Raw genomic sequence first — 23,462 nt, 5'->3', positions numbered from 1 at the left:
TATATTTAAAAAATATTATGTCTCGATAATTTCATAAAGAGAGAAAAAAAAAAGAGAAACAATAGTTTATATAAAAAGAAATGTTAATATTTATAGGTACATGGTTCAAAAGCAGAAAGATACGATCCTGAAAACTCGTTGACAAAGCTTCTGTACAGCGTCATATAGCAGATGCGCGTGTGTGATGTGAGGAACTGATTGGGAATGGTCAAAGTGATCGCAAAGCAAATGACGGCCATAGTGAAGGTAAAAAGTATGATTAAAGAAATGTGACGCATATATAAATATCGGATATTTTTAATAATAATAGCAATTATTAATTTAATTTTTAACATACGTTTTTATTATACCATGTACTCCCGCGCTTTAAGTGTTTTATTCCAGATATCCCATAAGATACAATGTAGATATACAAAAATGATGCGCATGTGTGCGCGCGCGCCAGAAAACGAACGAAAAGCGAGGCACGTGTGACCGGTAATGAGAGTGTACGAGTCAAAGTAAACGGTTTGATTGGTCGACGAAAACGTGTGCCCCTACGACTGTTTCGTGATTTCGCCGTAACTGTGAGCGCGGTGTGCGCAGTGCGCTCCCCACCGCGTGCGCGCAGTGTGTAACCCCCGCGACCGCCATCTTTGTCAAGTGGGTAACCTTTGTTGATTTGTGTGAAATGTGACGCCGTTGTCGCGAGATAATTAGTGATCGTGATTGAATATCCTGTGTACGAGTATCTAGTGATCTGTGTGGATTTCACTGTGGATTTATATATGGAATTACTAGGATCAGGTAAAGCAATTAGTCTTTCGTTATACCTTGCAAGAGAACCACGCGAATTATCATCGGACGCATACGGGCTAGCGGGTCGGCCGCCAGTTCGTGAAAGAGTGAGAGGGAAAGAGAGTGAATGTACAATAGAGTGCAAAAGAGAGAGGAAGATAATTTTCTATACGCAGTGTTTCTCCTTACTTGTTCTCAATAATTTTTTTCGTACTATGGTCGAACAAGTGTATTATCGAATGAAATTAACTTGTCAGGCATTTCTTCGTAAAAATAAACAGTACGATGTTGTAATTAAAAGATTATTCTTGCGCGCGAAAAATTGTGCGAAACAGCGGAGAGTTGACCGTGCCTACCCAAGATGGCTGCCCGTCGGGCTTCGAGAAATTTGTGTCCTTATTGTCTACTTGGACACATAATTGAATCGTCTTATATTTTTCTTAATTGTTATCGTGCACAAAATATCTAAGCAAGAAGTATTGAAAATTTAGTGTTTTAATATAATTACGATTAATTGTTAGATGATAGACAGTAGCATTAGCTGTGACTTTGTGGGCGACGGCCGTCGCGATTACGTTTACTAGTTATACAAAGTGTTTTTTTTTATAAAAAACGTGATTTATAATAATTTGTAGCAGTTATTTCTGCTTGAAAAACGTCAGACAAGATTTTCGATTTGCATGGAAGTACGTGTTTCAAGTTAAAATTATAAATTGGCTATGATTAAGATTAAAATGGCTACCGACGGTAACCAGTTGGTGATTATTAGCAAACATATCTTTCAGGTGAAATTATTTTTTCTTAATCTTTTTATATATTCGTAATAAAAAATTTTGAAATTAATTTTCTAACATGTAATCTTGAGTAAATGTTTGTTAATAATAGTGTATATATATATATGGGTTTTTTTAAGTATTAGTTAAAAAAAAACATATGTAAAAACGAAATATAACGAACGAGGATCGAGTAATCAGAACTAACAAATACCAAGTCAGCAGTAGTAGAAACCATTCAGTAACCGTCCGTTTTCTCAGTGGCAGCTGCTCTCTCTGTTGCCATCCTTTCTTTTACCTCTCCGTCGGATGAGAAAGGCCCCAGCAAACAGAGTCAGTCGGCCTGACTACTAGCCGTCCTTCTTTCTCATTATACTATATACACTTTCGTGTATCTTAAACGGACATGATAGGTAAATTGAATAGAAAATATTTTCATTCAATCAGTATATTCGAATTTTTATAATAATGGAATGAATTAGAAAAAATTATATTTATAAAAAAATGTTGAATATTGGAGTGTCGTGGAAAAGATTTATAGATAATATAAGTATCTACATTCATCGATTTTCAACAGAAAATTCTGAATATATAGTGCATTCATTCGCTTGTCGCTTCTCTTTCTTTCTCCCACTCTTTTTCCCTTCTTTGCTCGATCCTATGTCGAGGTTTCCGTATATATTCTCCGTTCTCCATAATTATTGGAAGCATCCCGACAATTGATTGATTAATAAAATTGAAACCAAACCAAATATTTACAATTTAAGTGAAAAAAAGATATAGACAAATAGTTTTTTATTTATCACGATTTGCCTTTATTTTGTTTTCTCATATATAAATATATATATATATATATATATTTTTTTTCTAACTATAACTCGATATACACTTATTTTCCAAAATTTTTAATCAATGATGCATATACGAAAATTAATCATATTATAAAATATGTTTTTAAAATATATCCAATCTCCATTCATGAATAAGGAGTATTAAGTTCACTAGATTTATCAGTCGATTCATTTATTATTCGCTTAATCAATCATCAGTGGTTAATAAACGAATAATAATTGCAAACAATATGAGAATGCTTAATAAAAGAATATTTGCTATATTTATCAGAGAAATTAAATATAATGTTGATAACGTATAGTATAGATTAATCAATATAAACAATGTTGCATTATTGCTTATTCTAAATAAATTGTTTCACTTTTTAAATAATATAATTTCTTTTTGTTTTTTTATCCATCAATTGTATAGTAAATTCATTCAGAATTATTATGATTTATTAATATATGATCATAATATAAAGATAGATAGTATAGATTTTCTTTCTTTATATATATAAAGAATAATTAATATATATAAGAATAATTTTAATTAAATATAATAAATGGAAATTTGAATTGATTTTGAACAGAGAATCAATACTACGAAAAAAAAACTGAGAAATTATTCATTATACAATTCCTTGCGGATTTATTTTAAAAATCCGTATTATGATCGTGAAATTGGTACAATCAATTTATGTTAGTAAATTATATGTATTTAGGTTATTTTAAGTTACGCAATATCGACATATATGTAATGATTTAAAATGTCTCCTCTCTCTCTCTCTCTCTCTCTCTCTCTCTCTCTCTCTCTGTGTGTGTGTGTGTGTGTGTGTGTGTGTGTGTGTGTGTGTGTGTGTGTCGAGTTGCTTAAGTCGAAGAGAAAGTTTGTCGTTTAGAAGAAAATCGGTCAATCGATCGATAATAATTTAAAAAATTAGATAGTTTAAACGGAATAGTTTAAACGATTTCGTGATAAATAATAGATTCGATATTAAATCCGAGATGTTTTTGGATAAATTAAAAAGAGAGTCGATTAATTAAAAAATAAGTTTTCTATAAGATCATCATATACATATAATATATTTCATTTAAAAAATTTTCACATTAGTTGAATTTTGTTCAAATAATGCGTCATAATTTATACATTGCAGCCAATAATATTATCGCATATAGTAATCGAATGGCAGTTTACGCGACTAATAAAATGTGGATATATAACTATTCTGGTGCATATCTATATTATATGTAAATTAATGAAGGAGGAGGAGGATGAGGGAAAAAAAAAGGAAGAAAGATATTAATTCGTCATGTGTATATACTGATTTTAGGATCAGCATAAGAAATATAATGTGACCTTGGAATGGAGATGTGAAGCAACTCGTACGAAAATCCTGCATGCTAAAGGCGCAGAATGTGAGTGTCATAAGCTCTGCTCGTAAAAATTAACTCGTAGACAGTCGAGCATTGTTCATCGGGTGTGTATAACCTGGCCTGGTACGTGATTGTCGTCGCCGGTGTCGCCGCCGCCGCTTTCGTCGGCAGACGGCCGACGGAGACGAGAAATGGACGAACCCGAGTCCGCTGACACGTGGTCGGCCTGGTTCCTGGACGCAATCCGAAAAATACGCAGCCAGAAACAGAGGCCGAGTGTCGAGCGGATATGTCACGCGATTCGACAACACCATAATTATCACGAGGAGGAAATCGCTGAACACCTGGAAGTTGCTGTAAAACGTGGCGATGTGCTCAAGATCTTTAATAAAGGACAATCCTCGTACAAAGATCCTGGTGGCTTACAATCGAAACCGCTCAAGGTTGGCAAGGCCTCCGATCTTAGTAAAGTACTGGGTAAGGCTGTTAGAGAATTGGGAGAAAGGGAGGGATCAACCTTGAAGAACATCGAAAAATACATCCGACAAAGTCATACAGTTGAGGAAGAAGCGGAAGGTGATTTGAGAACAGCGCTTAGACTATCTGCTAAAAGAGCAGTCGATCGAGGACTTGTGATACAGGATGGTAGACTTTTTCGGCAACCGGATAGGCCACCTTATCTTAAGAAACATGGAGAAAACGCTCATATTGTGCCACCGGAGCCCCCTGTAAATAAGGTGAGTTTGAATTTTTTCATTATTTGTTAATTATACGTTATATTCAGTATCTTTGATATTTTTTTTTTTTTTTAATTTGTACATAATCATGTTTTACATATATTTCGTTAAAAATTTGACAATTTGTTTTTTTTTTTTTTTTTTTTTTTTTTTTTTTAATAAAATGTAACTATCGAATTGTTATCATTGATAATGATTTGACATTCGTTTTTTTCGTATATGCGCGTATATGCATATATATGCGCGCACGCGCGTATCTGTAGGATTAAAATTTACGCGTTGGAGATTCATCGCATGTGACGAAGCAAATTATAAATATAAGATATTTGCTTCTTCCTTTGCTTTTTCCTCTTCTTGTTTCACAGTTGAAATTATTTTTATACTGCTCCTTATCAAGTAACAATATGCGTCAACGCATGTATTAAGAAAATAAAGAATGTTAAAATAAAGAATCTAGAATATTATCTTTTTGAATTATTAATGTAAATGAAACAAAAAAAAAAAAAGATATAACTGTTGTAGAAATACTGATATATCATTATATATCATTATATATCATTATGTATCATTCACTTAAAATATCAATATAATGATAAATCATACGTATACAATATACATAAATACTATAGAGCTATTGATTCACATCAAATTCATAATCGAATTTGTTTAACTTGCGCATCTTTCTATACATTATCGTTATCTTTCAATACAAACATATCATTAATCGATTATTAAGTTCAATAAGAAGCGTTCACAGATGATTCAATTTTTTCATCGATCGTTTCACAGATAGATTAGCGTGTTAAACATTCGCAATATTTGCTTCTTTGCATTGGACAATATGCACAATATAATACATATACCCATATGCGAATTGGCAGCCACAGTAACGGAATAAACGTTGTACCGCCACGGTATAAACAAGATATATCACAACATCATATATACGCCGTTTTAATTTACAAGGTAAAATAATTAAAATGTTGCGTTTAATTTGTTCGATTATTGTAAGTAGGATATAAATATATGTTTCATCACCCAAGTATTTATGAATTGTTGTTTTAATTTAATGTCAATTCTCGAATTTGTTAATAATTGGCCATCTACGTGCTCGGTAGATCGTATTAACGTATTCCAAAGTTATGATTGTGTTTAAAATTATTTTCGAAATGAAGTTGAATATTGATCGTTTATGTCGCAATATTTTTTTTTTTTTTTTTGTAAATATAAATAAGATTTATTTCGTTATCCTATCTGTTGTTAATTAAATATATAATAAAGATTTAAGTCGATCAAAATATGGTTTGAGAAAGAATATATAGATATAATAAATATATTTGTTTTTAAGATACTTATTAGACATATATTCATAATCAATTGATAAAAATTAATACAGAAGAAAAATACACAATTATCATGAAAAAAATAACGATAAATTACGGAGAGAGAATTATTACGGATATATTGCATATAATTCATAGGATATTTACAAGAATCGAAAGAAGAAAATACATATTGCGTTATCGTTGCGGTCCTATATTCGTAGTTAGGGAGTCGTCACGGCATGTGCCCACGCCTCAAGATGGTTAGTCGCGGTTTCACGTTTGAGGGGAATTTGAATAGAGAAGCAAGACTCAGGACGATACGCTATCGCGGTCAACTTCCGGTGACTCGTTTGTATATCGCTTCTCTTATTGATCCTCCATGCACGTCTGTCTGTCTCTTTTCCTCTCATCTCACCCCTTTCCCTCTCTTCCATCGCATTCATTTCTCCTCTCTGTTCTCCTGCCGACCGCGTTTTATGCGTGTCAAGCCGCAGAGAGCACGGAAAGTCCGACGTTATCCAACGATCACGCCGGCGCGATCCTGCCAATCTCCCCTTTCCTCCGCTTGCTCACTGCCCCCACTCTGCTCTCATTCCTGTCCTTCTTGAATTCTCAACTTGTTCTCGATTTCGTTGCTCCGCATCACTTAATATCTATTTGCATTTATATTATAATACATTTGACAAGTTACAATTTTTCAATTACAAGTCTTTTTTTTTTTTTTTTTTTTCATTTTAATTCTTTTTCTTTACATTTTAATTTTTTTTATATGATTTCTTCTTGTTTTCTCTCAAACGACAAATAATAAAATTAAATCATCGAAGAGTAACGTGTAATTAATTTTTATTAAATTTGATGTTATTTACGCATTTGAAACGAACGCATCAAGAGAAATATTTATCGACACGATAAATATATAGATCTCTATCAAATTTTTTTTTTTAATTTTTTCCTAATAGATATATACATAGGATAAAAAAGAATATATAAATGAATGGATAGAATGTGCGTATACTCAAGACAATAGATTTGAATATTGTTCTTCGATGTATTTACATATGTGTAGTATTAATACTTGTTTCTTAAATCGATGATGTTATAAAATAAATTAAATTTAAATTCGCATTCAAAGTTTAAAACTTACTTTTAAAGACAAAATGTAATCAAGATATCAGGGAAAATATTTTTTGCGGATACGAATATTGTTATCCATATATTTTTTCAGCTTTAAAGAATTATTGATTCGTCTATGAAGAAATATTAAAAAAAGTCAAAGAAAAAGATAGGATTAGAGATAGATCGATCAGTTGTATAGCTGTTAGTTATAAGTAGTCGTTCGTCGAGCAACAGGTCGTTGTTTCGAGACATGGATCATGATCATGGCTATCATTATTATGTATATTTCTTGCACGTTAAAATTGTTGTTTGTGAATATTACGATTGATCGGAATCAAGTAAAAATATCGATTAATTGAAATATAAAGATCATCATTGTTCAATCACTTGTTGTGCTCCTTTTCAACATTTCTCTACTTCTTTGTTTATAATGGTATTTTTAAATTATTAAAATCATACCTTTAGAAAAGCATAAAAAGAAGAATAAGAAAAATTCGAAAATTATGGGGAAAAAACATCGAGAAGAATGTAATTTATTTTAATCGTTTGATTTCGTTCCATCGATGTATAATAAGAAACACGAAAAAAAAAAATCTTATTCGAAACTCGTGCAGATTATATACGTATAAATTATATATTATATATAATATATTATATATAATACATACATATATATTACATATAATACAATGAAATTATATTATTTTTATTATATATTTTATAAATATATGGATAAATATATCGTATTATTGTTAAATCGGATATATATCAAAATATATTATTCAATTCTGTTGCAGTTGCCAGCTCCATTACCGATATGCAGAGAATGTCTTGGCGCGACGATAGCCGGAAATAATAATAATACAAAACGCAATGTTTCCGAAAAACTGAGCAGATGTAATGTATGCGGTGCAGCTTTACATAATTCTTGCGCACCACCTGAACTTTCGAATCTTGTTGAAAGAGGTATAACGTGGTCTTGCGACGACTGTTCTCCAACATGTGCCGGTTGCCAGTTAGAACGGGAATCGCAGAATTATCTAGTGAAATGTTCCGGTTGCGTCAAATGTTACCATCCTACTTGTCTAGATCCAGCAATTGACAAAAAGAATAAAATACCCTGGAAATGTCGACACTGTCAAACACCGCATATACCGGTATCAAAAGATGATAATAAAAAGAATAAAATACAACAGGACACGGCAAATTCGCTCGAAGAGACACCGACCAATGCAAGGAAGAGACTTAGCAAATTACGCGAGAGTAGAAAGTAAGCGGAAATTTTTTAATGGATATTAATCGATCGATTAAATGTTATAATTATTAGAAAGATTATATCGTAAGAAATCTGCGTATATGTATATTTTTATTTATTATATGACGTAGTTCGTGATATTTAAAAAAATGAATCGTGTTCGCTTTAATATTCAGCAATCTTTCTTCTTGACCGAGAAGAAATGAAAATGATGGAATTGAATCGAAATACGATTCTCGTACGATTTTTTTTTTACGAATTATCGATTAATCGATAGATAAAAAGTGATTATTAATTACGATTAGTTGAATCTAAAATTTATTCGCGATATAAAGGCTAAATCTTTAGACCGGAACGAAGGAAAGAAAGAATTATCGATCGACGGTCGATATAATTGAAACGGATAACACCTGTTTCAGATCCACGATATCGAGAAAGAGCCTGACGATTTCAACTCCGGTGAAGAAAGCTGGCGCAGGAGTGGGACAGGTGGACAGCAGCTCGGACGGTAATGCGGGTGTTGTCTCCCCTCGTCAACCACCTTTGATTTCCTCTCCCTTACCACAACCCCCCACCCCACTCGCAGGCCAGGGTAGGCTACTTGAAGAAAAAAACGATCGGATTTCCAAAGAGAAGCAAAAATTTTTTAGACTGAGTGCGTTTAACGCGGAGCACAATAAATTGAAGCGGGTGGGGGGCAGTGAAAAATTAAAATGTTCTCAGAACGTTAGTCCTAGGTTAACTCGGGGAAACGCGAACCAAAAACAACCCATATCCAGTAAAAAGGTACTGCTAATGTCTAGCAGTAGCAGCAGCAGCGACGCGACCGATACTGATTCTTCCGACGACACCAGTGATTCGACCGACGATGACGATGAAGAAGAGGAGGGAGCAGTCAGGGATGGGGTCAGGGAGGGGGGAGAAGAGGAAGAGGAGGTGGACGGTAATAACTCTAGCGCATCCAACGATTCGTCCACCTCGGAAGAAGACAATGACGACGACGACGACGACAACGACGACGACAACGACGACGACGATGACGATGAAGACGACGACGATGACGATGACGATGTCGATAACGATAATCAGAAAAAATGTTCTGTCATTATTGGAGGTGGTAACGATGGCGGTGACAGTACCATTATCAATGCCTCTCCTAAACCGAGAGGTCCGTTTTCATGTGATTTAAACGAAGATAAACCTTGGGGTTTTGCTGCGGCCGCAGCTAAGCTCAACATGGAATCGCCATTTTTTAGTAATATTACCAATACTTTTGGTGCACCGTTACCTAAACTCGATGTAACCAGTACATCGACGTTCGGATTACCGGTTATCAATTCGTTTGATGGGAAGAAAAAACAGAAAAGCAATAGGAATGGTAGTGCTATATCGGAGAGTTTTAATAACGTGGACGTAAATAAAATTAAACCTGGCACTGGTCAATTAAAAGGTCTATTCGATGGACTAAGTCACTTTTTTTCAGTACCTACTAACAGTAGAGTAAGATCCAGTACTTTGACGCCTAATTATGCGCCTGATAGAAGAAAGCGGCCTAATTCGGATGATAGTGATAACAAGAGCAGTAAAGTTTTAAAAGGAACGCAAATTAATAAGAATGACAATCTATCGTCTGATTTAGGCAAATTAAAAGAAAAAAAGAAGACGGAGACAAGGAACGATATAACGAGAATTCCTCGGCCTGGAATATTTACACCTTCTGATGAAACGTTGTTTAGTTCTCTTAATGAAAAAATGCCAAAAATGACGCCGTCGAATTTGGTTAAAACCGCGGTTAATAGTAAGAGGCACGAATACGAGAGAAGAAAGTTAATGAAAGATAATACGCCATTAATAAAATGTGCGACAGATGCATCTTTACCGTCATTCCCATCACCGTTATTATCATCGTCCTCGTCCTCGTCGTCCTCGTCGTCGTCGTCATCGTCGTCGTCATCGTCGTCGTCATCGTCGATGTCGTCGTCATCGTCATTATCATCATCGTCGACATTTCCGTTACCATTACCGTTACCATTACCGTTATCGTTATCGTCACCCTTACCATTATCGTTACCGTTACCGTTACCATCATCATTATCATCGTCATCGTCATCGTCATCGTCATCGTCGTCGTCGTCGTCGTCGTCGTCCTCGTCGTCGTCGTCGTCGTCGTCGTCATCCTCGTCGTCGTCGTCGTCGTCGTCGTCGTCGTCATCGTCGTCATCGCCATCATCATCATCATCATCTTCATCTTCATTATTATCGTCATCATCATCACCGCCATCAGCATTACCGTTATCGTCGCTTTCGTCATCGTCATCGTCAATATCATCATCATCATCATCATCGATGTCAGCTCTTAGGCCCGATCAATCTTCGCGAAAGAAAAATATTCTTGTGGAAGTGAATCAAACACGCCACCCTGTGCCCGCTGTTTCGAGGTCCGGCCTGAGTTCTGATTCCGTGAAATCAAATCCCAGCCTAAAGTCCAATCCACGAGCCTGTACTAGCGCCACCACCACCAACACCACCACGACACCCCGCGCGACACCCTGCTCCACCAGGAAGGGTAAGAATCTACCCCACCCGTTCACGAATCCTAACCTCGATGATGCACCCAAGTCGCAAAGAAGAATTCCCTCTAATCTAATCCTCGCTCACCACCACGTGGATGTGTTGGCGGTGTGGTGTGGTATGATGTGTGTGTAAATGTACGTCTGTCGCAACTTATTTCAAGAAAACGTGATTGTTCTCTATTAATTGGGCCAAATTATTTCCATCCGTTTAATTCAATATGTAATGTATTAAATAACGATAACGATCAAATTAAACCGTATGCGGATCAAGAACAATCAGGTTGCTTGATAGGACGTGTTGTTTATCGCATATTTTGTGATGTAAAACATGGAAATTTGTTTCATATAAAAATATAAATAATATTTTATCATATGTGAAATTTGTGCCATATGTAACGCGTACGAATGCGTTTCTTTTTATTTTTGATTCATTTTCACATTATTCGTTACTCTATATATAATATTTCCATTCGTTTTACATTATGAAAATTTTTATATGATTATTGCATGTTCTAACTAATAACGCTGCTGTTTGGCTCTACATGTTCTTTTTTTTATATATATATATATATCCATATAGTTATAATATATAATAATATAATAATTAGTGCACGTAGAACGCAAATACACTCAATTATTATTGAATCGTACACATGATAATTTCGTTGTTGCACAATTTTTTTGTTTTACTTTTCATATCTAATTTAAACGATCTTTTACAATTGTACAGACAATGATATCTGTACAAAAAAATTTTAATGAGATATCTAAAATATCTATAATTATTTTTTATCTGTTATTGATATCTAAAATATCATTTTTTATCTATTATTGTTTTTTCATTATAATTATCGGATAATCATTGCTATTACACTAAGAAATTTTGAAATTATTACATATATACATATTATTCGTAAACAGTTGAAGTATATGACACTTCAATCGAAATCATAAAAATTTCTCTCATCTCTTGATATCTTGATATCTTGATATCTTGATTTTACCAACAAAAGAAAGAGAGAGAGAGAGAGCGAGAGAGAGCGAGAGCGAGAGCGAGCGAGAGCGAGAGCGAGAGGAAAAGGAAACAGAATTAAGAAATGCGTAACAAATTTAATAAACTTATATAGATCAGTTAACAGGACGAAGAAATATGGAATATCTTTTTCTCAACTCGACCATCTAATATTAATAATATCGAAATGTTGCTGCTGAAATTCAACAAGCTCTTCTTATTAATACAATTCTTATAATAAATATCTTCCAGCATAGTTCCAGCAAAAAGCATTTTAATAAAGAAAGAAAAATATAAGAACGAAAGAAATTGCAAATACAAAGAAGAGAAATAAAAAAAAAAAAGAAAAAGAGAGAAACGAAAAAAAATAAAAGAAAAAAAGGAAAAAAGTTTTTTACCATTGAAGAGCCAACTTATTACTCTGCCAACACATCCCACAAAACCACATTTACCCTATAGCTTTGCTTTAGATACTATTCACCACAATATTAACAATAATAAATTAATCGATTGTTATTGCACACGGTTTTATTACTGAAAATTATTTGCACAAGTTAACATTTACGCTTTGCGACGATGATTCCGTTTCTTTAGTGGATATATTTTTCTTTTTTCTTTTTTCTTTTTTTTTTCTTTTTCTTCTCCTTTCCCTTCCTCTTCCATCTCCCCCCCTCTTTTCCGTCCTATTTCTGACGAGTTGAATGGAGTATATTTTGTATTTTAATAAACGAAACACTTTTATATCGGTAAATTATTGTAATATTTTGTAAATCTTATGTTTGCCCATTTTTATTTTTTTTTCAAAGCGAAGTATTTTATTGTTGGTATCGTATCGAAATTATTACATATTTTTTTTGTCTTGATAACAAAAAAATTTGTCTGCATTGCAAGTTATTCTGCGAATTTAATGTTTTCTTTTTGTGATAAACAAGTATGAGAAATTGGAAAAATTAACATGGACTAATTAATCTTAATTGAGAGAAATAATAATTATTTTCTTTATTCTGTTCGATTAGAAAAATAACGAAACGAACGATGAGCAAAAAAAAAAAACTAATTTGTTATATTTGTTTACAGAGGAACCGATTCTACCTCAATCTCTACCGCCGGGTGTCACACAAAAGGATGTTGACCTGTTTAAAGAAGCCCGGGATAGAGCAGCTCGATTAACCACTGTGAACAATACCGAGGAAACTGTGACAGTGAATCCAGGAAACAATACGAGCAATACGGGAAATACTGGGAATGGCATTAGGAATCCCGCGGCCATAGTTTTTGGTCGATATGAAGTAGAGACATGGTATTCCAGTCCATTTCCCCAAGAATACGCAAGATTACCTAAATTATTCTTCTGTGAATTCTGTTTAAAATATACAAAAAGTCGGGCCGTACTTGACAGGCATATGGATAAATGCCAATGGAGGCATCCACCGGCTACCGAAATCTACAGATGTGACGGATTATCCGTTTTTGAGGTATAATTTGCAAATGATATCATTTTCTGTTTATCGAAATTACGAATCGAATAAAAATTCGTTGTTGTTACATTTCAGATCGATGGAAACGTGAATAAGATATATTGTCAAAATTTGTGTCTATTAGCAAAATTATTCTTGGATCATAAGACGCTGTACTACGATGTAGAACCATTTTTATTTTACGCGGTAACAAAAAACGATAAATATGGTTGTCATTTAGTTGGTTATTTCAGCAAAGAGAAACATTGTCCCGCGCAAAGGTACAATGTGTCATGTATCATGACTTTACCGCAATATCAAAGACAAGGATTCGGAAGGTTCTTGATTGAATTCAGTTATCTACTGTCTAAAGTGGAAGGAATCCCTGGGACGCCGGAGAAACCACTATCCGATCTTGGCCGAGTATCGTATCATTCATTTTGGAAAAGCGTGGTTCTTGAATATCTCGATACTCATAGAGATTCAACGGATATTAAATTAGGAGATATAACAAAGGAGACTGGTGTGTCAGCTCACGATATTGCAACTGCTATGCAATTGCTGGGATTTGTTAGATCGGTCCATTTACCGGGAGAGGGAAATTCTAAAGTAGCTGTGGTAGTCGATTGGAGCAAAGTGGATGCTCATATGGCGAAAGTACGAAAGAGTTCTCGTATCAAATTAGATCCTGATTGTCTTAGATGGATACCATTGCTCACGCAAATTCCTAATCCATATCAAAGTCCGGAAGAAAGCGGTGATACCAGTTCCGAGTCCTCTCCCGTCATGGAACCGAAACACGTACCAACTATCGTTGAAAAAATTCAAAAAGTAAAGATTAAAAAGAAACCGAGGAGTAGAAGATTAGGGCAAAGAAGATCTTCACCGCTGAAACAGAAAACGGGCCAGAAATCTTCCACGCAAAAAGATTCTTTTACCAAAGATGCGAAAGAACCAAAAGAAATAAAAGCAACGAAAGAAGCGAAGGAAGCAAAGGAACCGAACGAAGCGAAAGAAGCAAATAAAGATACGGAAAAAAGGAATCGAAATATTGTTGTCGCCACTGCGGTAGAAAATATTAAAGAACAGATGGTAGTGGAAGCAAAAAATGTTGCATCAACATCATCGAGGAATTCTCGAGCAATGAATGTTTCAAAAAATACAAATTTGATAAATTCGACGAAAGCAACATCCTTGTCAGGGTCAACAATGACGACGACAACGACGACTACCACAACCACCACCACCACCACTACCACCACAGTAGCAACGATGACTACAGCAACGACAACGATGTCGAGACGGAGAATCAGAACACCGAAAATATCTCGTTACGACGGAGAATCGGTAATAACGTCGACAACGCCTATGCGAAAACGAAAACATTCCGAGAAACTAGAGATCGAAGAAAAAGAAGAAAAGTCTGAAGGCAGCTGTAGAAAAAGGACGCGGGAATCTTTGCGAGAGAAAGAGAGAGATAAAGAACGAGAAAAGGAAAAGGAGAAAACGAAAGAACGGGATAAGCCAAAGGATAAAGATAGTTACTCGAAAGATAAAGAAAAGAACGATATAACCGAGATAGAAAAGTTTTCTTCAAAAGCGATGGAATCGATAATGTCATCGGTAGTACAAAAACCGACGAAAAAGCAATGCAAAGTCGATGATATTTTGTTAAAAGTGACTAGCCGGCAAACTAAATGCTTACAAACGAAGCAAGCGAAAGAAAAGAAACAGAACAATTCGGAACAGAATCAGTGTAATGGAAAAGACGACACAAAAGATATGTTGAAAACTTTACCAGTATCGAGACGGGGAAGAGCAAAAGTCGAGAAAGAAGCATTAAAAATGCCGCAATTGAAACCGCAAACTCCTATAAAAGATCGATCCGAAAATCCTGTGATATTTCCACCATTGTTATCCCCTTCATCGTGTTCTGAAGAGAAGAACGATTCTATTTTAACGAGCAAGAGACAACAATCGTCTCCCGCCTTGGAACAATTATCGATAGTCTCTACGGAAAAAGAAATTGATAACGCAACAGAAAAATTAGTTAATAGCAATAATAGTACATTGGAAAATGCCCATGATGGTAATACTGATGTCTCAAAGAACTCTTCAGCCGTTCTTCCGGAAACAGAAGTAACAATATCTGCTAGTCCAGGAGAATACGAAGGAGGAGATGAAGATGAAGGCGAAGAAGAAGTACCTGCACTTAAATCGAAATCCGTAACTCGCGTGAAAAATGATTCAAACGAAAGAACTGAAAATACAAAAGATAATGAGAAACAAGAAAAGAAACTCGAAAATGTTGATATCATTCTCTCTTTACAAAAACCGAAATCGGAATCAGAATTATGTGTCATGGAAGAAGAGATACAGAGGAAAGGTAAGAGTGAAAATGCAAGTAAAGATAATGATGAGGCTGAAGCTGAAGGTGAAAATGAAGGCGAAAACGAAAATGAGAATGAAAATGAAAATGAAAATGAAAATCAGAATGAAAATGAAAATGAAAATGAAAACGAAAATGAAAATGAAAATGGAAATGAAAATGAAAATGAAAACGAAAACGAAAACGAAAAGGAAAAGGAAAAAGAAAACGAAAACGAAAACGAAAAGGAAAACGAAAATGAAAATGAAAACGAAAACGAAAAGGAAAACGAAAACGAAAATGAAAACGAAAATGAAAATGAAAACGAAAATGAAAACGAAAATGAAAATGAAAATGAAAACGAAAATGAAAACGAAAACGAAAATGAAAATGAAAACGGAAACGGAAATGAAAGCGAAAACGACCGTGAAGAAGCGCAAGCAAGGAAAAGGAAGGAGAAACAAAATGAAGTTATGAAAGAAGAATTTGATAAAGATATAGAGAAATCTGAAAAAACAATGTGTAATTCAGAAACATCTAAATTGGTACCTGACCTTTCTTCGCCTAAAGAAGAAGAAATTGAAAAATTTAAAACTGTTGGTCAAGATGTAAATAGTTATAGACAAGTTGATGGAATTTCCGAAAGATTAATGTTAAAAAATTCAAAAGAAGAATTGACGAGACCAAAGATAGAAACATGTTGTGCAACATCTACGGATAATAGAAAAGAATCATCTATGATTTCTAATTTAGCATCACCCGAAACAGGACCACTTACGCCGCAAGAGAAAGTTTTGCCCGTTATCGAACAGCAAGAAACTTCTGTTCATCTTCAAACACACTCGGAAGAATTGAAACAAAATTCACCCGAAAGTGGTAAAACCACGCCACATTTGGATAATCCTGGTTCGGTAAAACGAACGCCTCCTTCGCAACCAGATTTACCATCTATGGGAGTTTACACACCTGACTCGACAACGAATTCGGTTCATTCGTTGCATTATGGTCATTGTGATTTAGACGTGAGTCAGTTAGGATTAGAGTCTCCTACATCGATCGCAAGTGATCTTGCGTCGCAAAATAGCGTGGAAAGGCCACCTAGTGCATTATCTTCGATGCCAGCATCGGTTACGGTTCCAATTTCAGTACCTATGCAAATAACTCCGGTTACATCCGCTGGTGTAAATATATCGCCGCAAGTACAATATACTGATTGTTCGATGCCTCAACATACTCCACCAACGCACGTTAATATCCATCCGATGCATCAGCCTCACACACCTCAACCTCTTCAGCAGCCGCGAACTCCGCAATCTCACACGCCTCAAAGTATACAAACGCAAAGTCCACAACCTATTCCGCAAAGTCACACGCCGCAACCGTTACCTCAATCCCATACCCCGCAACCTCTTTCGCAATCTCATACACCGCAAAGTATACCGACGCAAAGTCCTCAACCGATGCGACAAAGTCACACACCGCAACCTTTACCACCGTCTCACACACCGCAACCGATGCAACTATCTTTGACTCAACAAACGCAAAATCAAAGTATGGCGCATGGTCAAAACCAGCAACAATCTCAAGGACAACAACAATCTGCACAACAACAATCTGCACATCAACAACAACAGCAATCACAAACGCAATCTCATAGTAACAAAAGGGCTAGTGGTTCACAAACGACTCATAGATCTAGATCTACACAGCAAAGTAGCCGATCCCATCGAACGACACCTCCTACGTCTCATGCTCAAGTCTCTTCGCAAGGGCACACCACCTCTCACACGAGTCACACGACCTCCCACACGAGCCATACGACGGTTGCACATACGACGCATGTACCTCCGCAATATCAACAATCCTCGTCAATGAGTGTACCGCCTGTTCCTCATCCGCATCCTCATTCTCACACGCATGCTGCTCACTCACACAATATGGCTGTTATTTCTCAAGGGAATTATATGGCTGTTGCTTCTCAAACTTTTCCAACGCAAAATACATACGTGATTCAACATCGAAGTAGCAGATCTGGTGCACCGACGCCATGTACTACAGCGACAAATTTTTATATTCAAACAAGCGCGATGCCACCGCATTCGCATACACCGGCACCTTCTCTCTCAGCTTCTGGAAATCATCAAACGACAAATTCGTGCAGTTTAGCAAAATTACAACAATTGACTAATGGATTGGAAATGATTCCTCCTACGCCTCCTCCAGCGATGAATTTAACGCCACCACCTCCTATACCGCACACTATGACACCACCGCAAACATCAAGACAATTACCGACACCGCCTCAAGTACCTCTTGGTTACGCAAAAAATTATTATAATGTCAACACAGTACCACCTACTACTCCAGGACCACCCAGTAGATCAACCTCAAGATCATCGGCAAATGCAAATATGGCGTCTCTTGCACAACCATACCCAAGCGAAAGCTTATATCGTCAAACTCTCGATCCTGGAAGTACATGTCCTCAAATGCAAAGCGCCGCTAGTAGAGTTAGTCCTAACGTGGCATTGAATACAAATCTTATGGCCCAATACGGTTATCGAGTAGCACAACCTGCTACCGGTTACATGAATCAAGCAGCTCAACTTGGAGGTTTCATGAATCAAGCCAGTCAATTGCCTGTTGGAGTCGTTAATGTACCTGCACCGTACCCTCAAGATCCGCATCAACAAAATCCAGCAGCAGTGTATACAACGTATCACGGTTACATAAATGGAGGTCTCATGCAACCTCTGAATAGTTCGATGAGGCCACGTTAGTCCTAAATCCATCTAAGCGCACATTCTCTTACTTGCAATAACGACACTTCGATTAAAGGGAGAATTTCCACATATTGCGGTTCATCAATTTACAATGATTGTTTCATCTTGGCGATTAATGCTCTCTTCTATACGAACTCTGGTAAATGTTATCTACTAGAGGAATATTCTTTATTTTCTTGCATTTAGCTTCCATTTTTATTATTTGAAATAATTATAATTCTAATAAGTAGATTTTTTTTTTATCTTTTCTCTATGAATATTTTACTTTTTTGAAATTATTTCATCGTCTTCTTTTTTTCTTTTCTTTTGTTTATATACTTATTCACTTTTGATATAAAAAAAAATCTGTTGATATAAAAAGTTATTAAAATTCAGAATCTACAAATATCAAATAACAAGAAATAACAATATAAACAAAGTAAATAGAAGCGTTTGCATCTTAGAAATTAAAGAATTTGCGTTAAATGAATTTTTAATTGGTGAAAATAAGAATCTGCGCGTGTGTAAGCGTGCAAATAGAAGAGGGCATATATGTACGAATTATAATCATAGTATCGAATAGTAAATTGCGAAACTTGGAATTCGTAATTTGTGCATTTAAAACGATAAATTAATCTATTGAATGTGATCTGTCGATCGGTGATTACACACGCGCGCGTGCGTATATACTTACATATATATATATATATATATACAAATATGATGTTATATCATATTTGTATATGGATGTATATACATACATATATACATACATATATACACATATATATGTGTATATATATATATTTATATATATATATGTATCTATATGTATGTATCTCTTTCTCTCTATATATATACATACATACATACATGCTCTTATACGTGTGTAAATAAGCATGCATATATGTATATACAATTTATGATTCAATCAAGATCGACAAATGGATACCTATTTTTAATAGGGCATTCCTATCTGAAACTGCAACGGTGTTACGTTTTGTGTATAATAGTGTGTATATATTAATATACGCAATAAATTTTGTGTATAATACATATATGGATATATATATATTTATATATATATATATATATGTGTGTGTGTGTATTACACATAATATTTGCAAAGAATATTCTGTTTGATATTATCGATTGTTGAACGTTGTTATTTACTTTTTCTTCGAGGCACGCTGTACTTTACTGTATAAAATAATTGTACTACTATTACAATGATTATAATTGTACTATTACAAATTAATTATTATGATTGCCAACTCGTTCATTATCATTGATTGGTAATTTTCGTTTGTCATCAATATGAACATACTGTTTCTCGTTAATGATTCTTGATGATAAAATATTATTCTTGCCGTTGTTGCAGCCATCGATTATCTTCATCATTGTCATATTTCTTATTATTATTGCTATAATGATTATTATTATAGTTATCATTGCCGTTATCATTTTTATCATTATCATCAGCATTTTCACCATCACCATCACCATCACTATCACCATCACCGTCGTTGTCGTCGTCGTCGTCATCAACGGCAACAGCAGCATCAACATTATCATTATCATTATTATTATTATTATTATTATTATTATTATTATTATCATTATTATTATTATTATTATTATTATTATTATTATTATTATTATTATTATTATTATTGTTATTATAATTACTATTTTGCCGTTGTTGTCGATGTAAACATTATCATTATCACAATAGTCACCATTATCATTACCATCACTACATGTCACATCGATATAAATAAGATTTTACTGGCAATGAGTCTATATGCTCTTTATTTACGTGCACAGATATGCAGGCAGGACAACACACGCGTGTACAACGTGCGCGCATACACATAGACACGTATATCCATTCTTTATTCTCTATTGTATGTAATATTTTTATTTTCTATTATTGAGCGGGAGGGCACATATTAATTTCGAAAAAAATAATAATTGCGTAAAATTCTTCCACGGAGCGTCGAAAGAATTACGCTGAAATTATTTTTTGTATCGAATTATAAAAGGAAATAAGACGTTGATTCCTTCGACCTCTTTATGGGAAATGTAAAATGGTGCTCGTTCGTGGTGTACGTTCAATTTCCCTCTTGTCCACGACGCTTCGGGGAATGGTCGCGAACAAATAATATATTTATAGTATGTTATGAATTTAATTTTTTCAGATGAAACTATAAGTGCGAGAGGCAAGGAAATTTGCCTAGTTTTTAGCATAATTCTTGAACGATAAAAAAGGTCATTGATAGTGTAAAAATACATCAATATTTATTGTACATAGAGTTAACAAAAAAAAAAAACTACTAACAAATAAAAACGAATCAAAAATAAAGGCTTCGAGAGAATATTTTATACAAATAAAAGACTTTTAAAAACTTGTAGAGCGTGGCTTGATACACGCATAGCAAGAACAATTTTGCACTTGTTTAATTTCTTTCAGTTTTTACCTTGTGATTTTTCATCAATCAGTTTTCTATTTTCTTCTAAACAAATTATATTAATTTTATTAAATTATTATTAGGCAGATTTAAAGATAACAAATGTACATGTATTTGTTTTAAACACAGATTAGATTACCTTGACTTTCGTTTTCTTTTACGTTCTTGTCGTCTTTTTTTCTCAGCATTTGCTAAATCTATATATTTTTTTCTTTGTTCCGGACTCATTTGAGTCCATAATTTTCCTGCTGCTCGTGCAATTACAGTTACGTGTTCCTTAGGTTTTTTACTTCGTAATCGTAGAAAAAAGATGATAAAAGGATTAGTTGCACGACATTTTATTTTCTCTCTTCCATTGGTTCGGGATTCAGAACCATTTACAATTCTTTTATTCTTTCCGGGACGATCATCTGCGCTACCCAAAGGTAAAAGATGCAAGTACGTTTTTATGTACTATCTTTTATACTTGATTTTATTAGTATGTTATTGTTAATTTTATCAGGAACAGGATGTTGGAGTAAATCAAAAATTGTCTTACCTGTCACCACTTTCTCGCTTTCGTTCTTTTCGCGATTTTGATGACTGTACGGATCCGGTATTTCCCATCCTCCTCGAAACTCTGTCGTAATTGTTTAACAAATTCTTGTTGTACGCCGCATTACTTGACAATTTTTTGCAAAAACTTTTCTCAAAAACTTTGAAATTGAAGTGACATTGTCAATGAAAAACGTACCTTCCCTTGTTTTTCCAAGACAAACGAGTAAATAAAAATTTGAATTTTTTATAAATCAATTTTTCAAATTTGGTTATTCTCTCCAAGAAGAAATAGAAAAGGTTAAGAGAGAAATGAATGATTATACGATATAAACTTATATTTATTAATTAAATCATATAATATAAATATTATATAAATATTATATAATATTAATATTATATATAATTAAATAATATAATCTTGTATATTATTATTGAATGTTAAAATATTCGTATCGTACAATTTTCGATAAATTAATATTTGTCACATATGTAATATAAAAATAAATACAAAATCATATAATTATTACTAAAGATTCATAAACGAAACGTTATAATACGTTTCATTTAATTGGCACATTTACGCCATTTTTTCACAATTCTCCACCTGCTTGAGCAGCCTTTTTGGGTTTCTTATTCTTATTCCACTTCTCTCCACAATAGCAAGCTTCTTTTTGTGCATCTATATAACTCTTGCATCCCAAAGCAGTTGTACCAGTGAAAAGCATTTTTGCTGCAGCTTTGCATGTATTTATTATCGCAGACGATTGATATCCATCGCAATATTTATATAGACATCTCTTAAATTCCAAATCACATTTTTCCTTATCCGAATTACAAGAATCGTAACAAATGTCATGCGCATCACAACATTTCGTCATTTCTGTAAGCGGTAGATACTCTTGGTTTATCTAAAATCATTAAATTGATTAATTTCTTTCTTGTTATTTATTATTACAATAACACATTATGATGTTGTGTCTTTATTTTCGAAAATTTGCCTACTTCGATTCCTAGAGAACCACATCCGTTACTTTGCGGTTTATGATTCCAATCTGCTTTCGGTGTCATACCTGAAATTGTCATAAACAATATATGCATATATCTTCATATTATAAATTTATTAAACAACAACCAATTAGATTTAACTACATTGAAAATATAAATACTAGATAGTTTATATAATAAATATTAGATAGTTTTTAATATCTAATATTTATTTCATAAATATATAATCGTGAATATATCTTGCAAAACAAATTTCTAATGTTATTTATAAATATATGAATTACATAACATGTTGAGATAAATAAAAATAAAATAAAATACATAAATATGTCATAAATTATGTTATATTATAATGTTATTATCGCTATAGATTTTGACAAATCATCGTATTTTGGAGTGAAGTACGATAGAATAAAAATTTGAAATTGTAATGAACGATTAGTAATAGGTTAAATGTATATACCTCCTGGACATTGAAAGATACAATTTTCTTCCACTGCTGCATCAAATACTTCGTGGATATCTCTGATTTTTCTAGCAACAGTAATCGCATTTTGGAATAAATCTTGAAATACCGTTTCTGCTGCTAATACAGCATCTTTTAAATTCGATAATAAACCAGCTCCATAACCTGACCACGCATAAGCCAAAAAAGTCAAAATATAAATTAGAATTTTTCGATATTGAGAAAAATCCATTATCATATGTTTTCGATGCTCTTAATGATATACCGTTTCACTATTCGTTCAGATATTTTTAGACAAATTGATTCATATAAATATATAATTGATTGTGGACACGTGGTGACAAACAACGAGATAGTTTCGTAATATAACAACTTTTGTCATATTATACACATATGTACATTCTCCATTACAAGTATATGTGCAAATGCATATACGTATTTAAATCAAAATCAAAAATGATCTTAATAAAAAATTTGTTTTAAATTTGCTTGACTAACAATAATTATCTATAATCATTATTACGGAAATGCAAAGATTAAAATTATAATATTCTTTGTTATTTGTTTTTATTTATTTAATAAAATTAACAATATAATAATATGAGTATATAAAATTATGAT

The 23,462-nt window shown here is 33.8% G+C and overlaps 3 protein-coding genes across 6 annotated transcripts; 1 reads left to right on the top strand and 2 right to left on the bottom strand.

The window, feature by feature from the left end:
• Positions 1–269: 269 nt before the first annotated feature.
• LOC724159 (histone acetyltransferase KAT6B) lies at positions 270–19,084 on the top strand. Of its 4 annotated transcripts, none has more exons than XM_026444986.1 (6): positions 270–786; positions 3,715–4,494; positions 7,733–8,205; positions 8,610–9,133; positions 12,853–13,250; positions 13,329–19,084. In XM_026444986.1, exons 2-6 carry the CDS (start codon positions 3,949–3,951, stop codon positions 18,378–18,380), a joined length of 6,993 nt encoding a protein of 2,330 aa, XP_026300771.1. In that variant the 5' UTR covers positions 270–786; positions 3,715–3,948; the 3' UTR covers positions 18,381–19,084. The 4 variants fall into 4 exon arrangements, with proteins under 4 accessions (XP_026300771.1, XP_026300773.1, XP_026300772.1 ...); XM_026444988.1 differs by having other exon boundaries at positions 272–786; positions 8,610–8,698; XM_026444987.1 differs by lacking the exon at positions 270–786 and adding an exon at positions 842–1,562.
• Positions 19,085–20,290: 1,206 nt separating this feature from the next.
• LOC107965500 (high mobility group protein homolog TDP-1) lies at positions 20,291–21,497 on the bottom strand. Its single transcript, XM_016916184.2, has 3 exons — positions 21,372–21,497; positions 20,973–21,248; positions 20,291–20,878 (listed from the first exon to the last, which is right to left on the bottom strand). Exons 1-3 carry the CDS (start codon positions 21,437–21,439, stop codon positions 20,869–20,871), a joined length of 354 nt encoding a protein of 117 aa, XP_016771673.1. The 5' UTR covers positions 21,440–21,497; the 3' UTR covers positions 20,291–20,868.
• Positions 20,621–23,225, bottom strand: LOC409614 (group XIIA secretory phospholipase A2). Its single transcript, XM_393116.7, has 3 exons — positions 22,839–23,225; positions 22,373–22,440; positions 20,621–22,278 (listed from the first exon to the last, which is right to left on the bottom strand). The coding sequence occupies exons 1-3, from the start codon at positions 23,077–23,079 to the stop codon at positions 21,961–21,963; spliced, it is 627 nt and encodes a 208-aa protein (XP_393116.2). The 5' UTR covers positions 23,080–23,225; the 3' UTR covers positions 20,621–21,960.
• Between the last annotated feature and the right edge of the window lie 237 nt (positions 23,226–23,462).

This window comes from Apis mellifera, linkage group LG14, assembly GCF_003254395.2.
Source record: "Apis mellifera strain DH4 linkage group LG14, Amel_HAv3.1, whole genome shotgun sequence".
NCBI lineage: Eukaryota > Metazoa > Arthropoda > Insecta > Hymenoptera > Apidae > Apis > Apis mellifera.
This window is presented reverse-complemented; position numbering and strand designations above follow the sequence as displayed.

What these genes read in the sequence shown, in the direction of transcription:
- LOC724159 (XM_026444986.1), top strand. Translation starts at nt 3,949, where the DNA reads ATGGACGAACCCGAGTCCGCTGACACGTGGTCGGCCTGGTTCCTGGAC. An exon ending in CGGAGCCCCCTGTAAATAAG is followed by an intron (nt 4,495 to 7,732) that starts GTGAGTTTGAAT and finishes ATTCTGTTGCAG; the next exon opens with TTGCCAGCTCCATTACCGAT. An exon ending in ACGGATTATCCGTTTTTGAG is followed by an intron (nt 13,251 to 13,328) that starts GTATAATTTGCA and finishes GTTACATTTCAG; the next exon opens with ATCGATGGAAACGTGAATAA.
- LOC107965500 (XM_016916184.2), bottom strand. Translation starts at nt 21,439, where the DNA reads ATGGGAAATACCGGATCCGTACAGTCATCAAAATCGCGAAAAGAACGA. An exon ending in AAGCGAGAAAGTGGTGACAG is followed by an intron (nt 21,249 to 21,371) that starts GTAAGACAATTT and finishes ACCTTTGGGTAG; the next exon opens with CGCAGATGATCGTCCCGGAA.
- LOC409614 (XM_393116.7), bottom strand. Translation starts at nt 23,079, where the DNA reads ATGATAATGGATTTTTCTCAATATCGAAAAATTCTAATTTATATTTTG. An exon ending in TATCTTTCAATGTCCAGGAG is followed by an intron (nt 22,441 to 22,838) that starts GTATATACATTT and finishes TGACAATTTCAG; the next exon opens with GTATGACACCGAAAGCAGAT. An exon ending in GTGGTTCTCTAGGAATCGAA is followed by an intron (nt 22,279 to 22,372) that starts GTAGGCAAATTT and finishes TAATGATTTTAG; the next exon opens with ATAAACCAAGAGTATCTACC.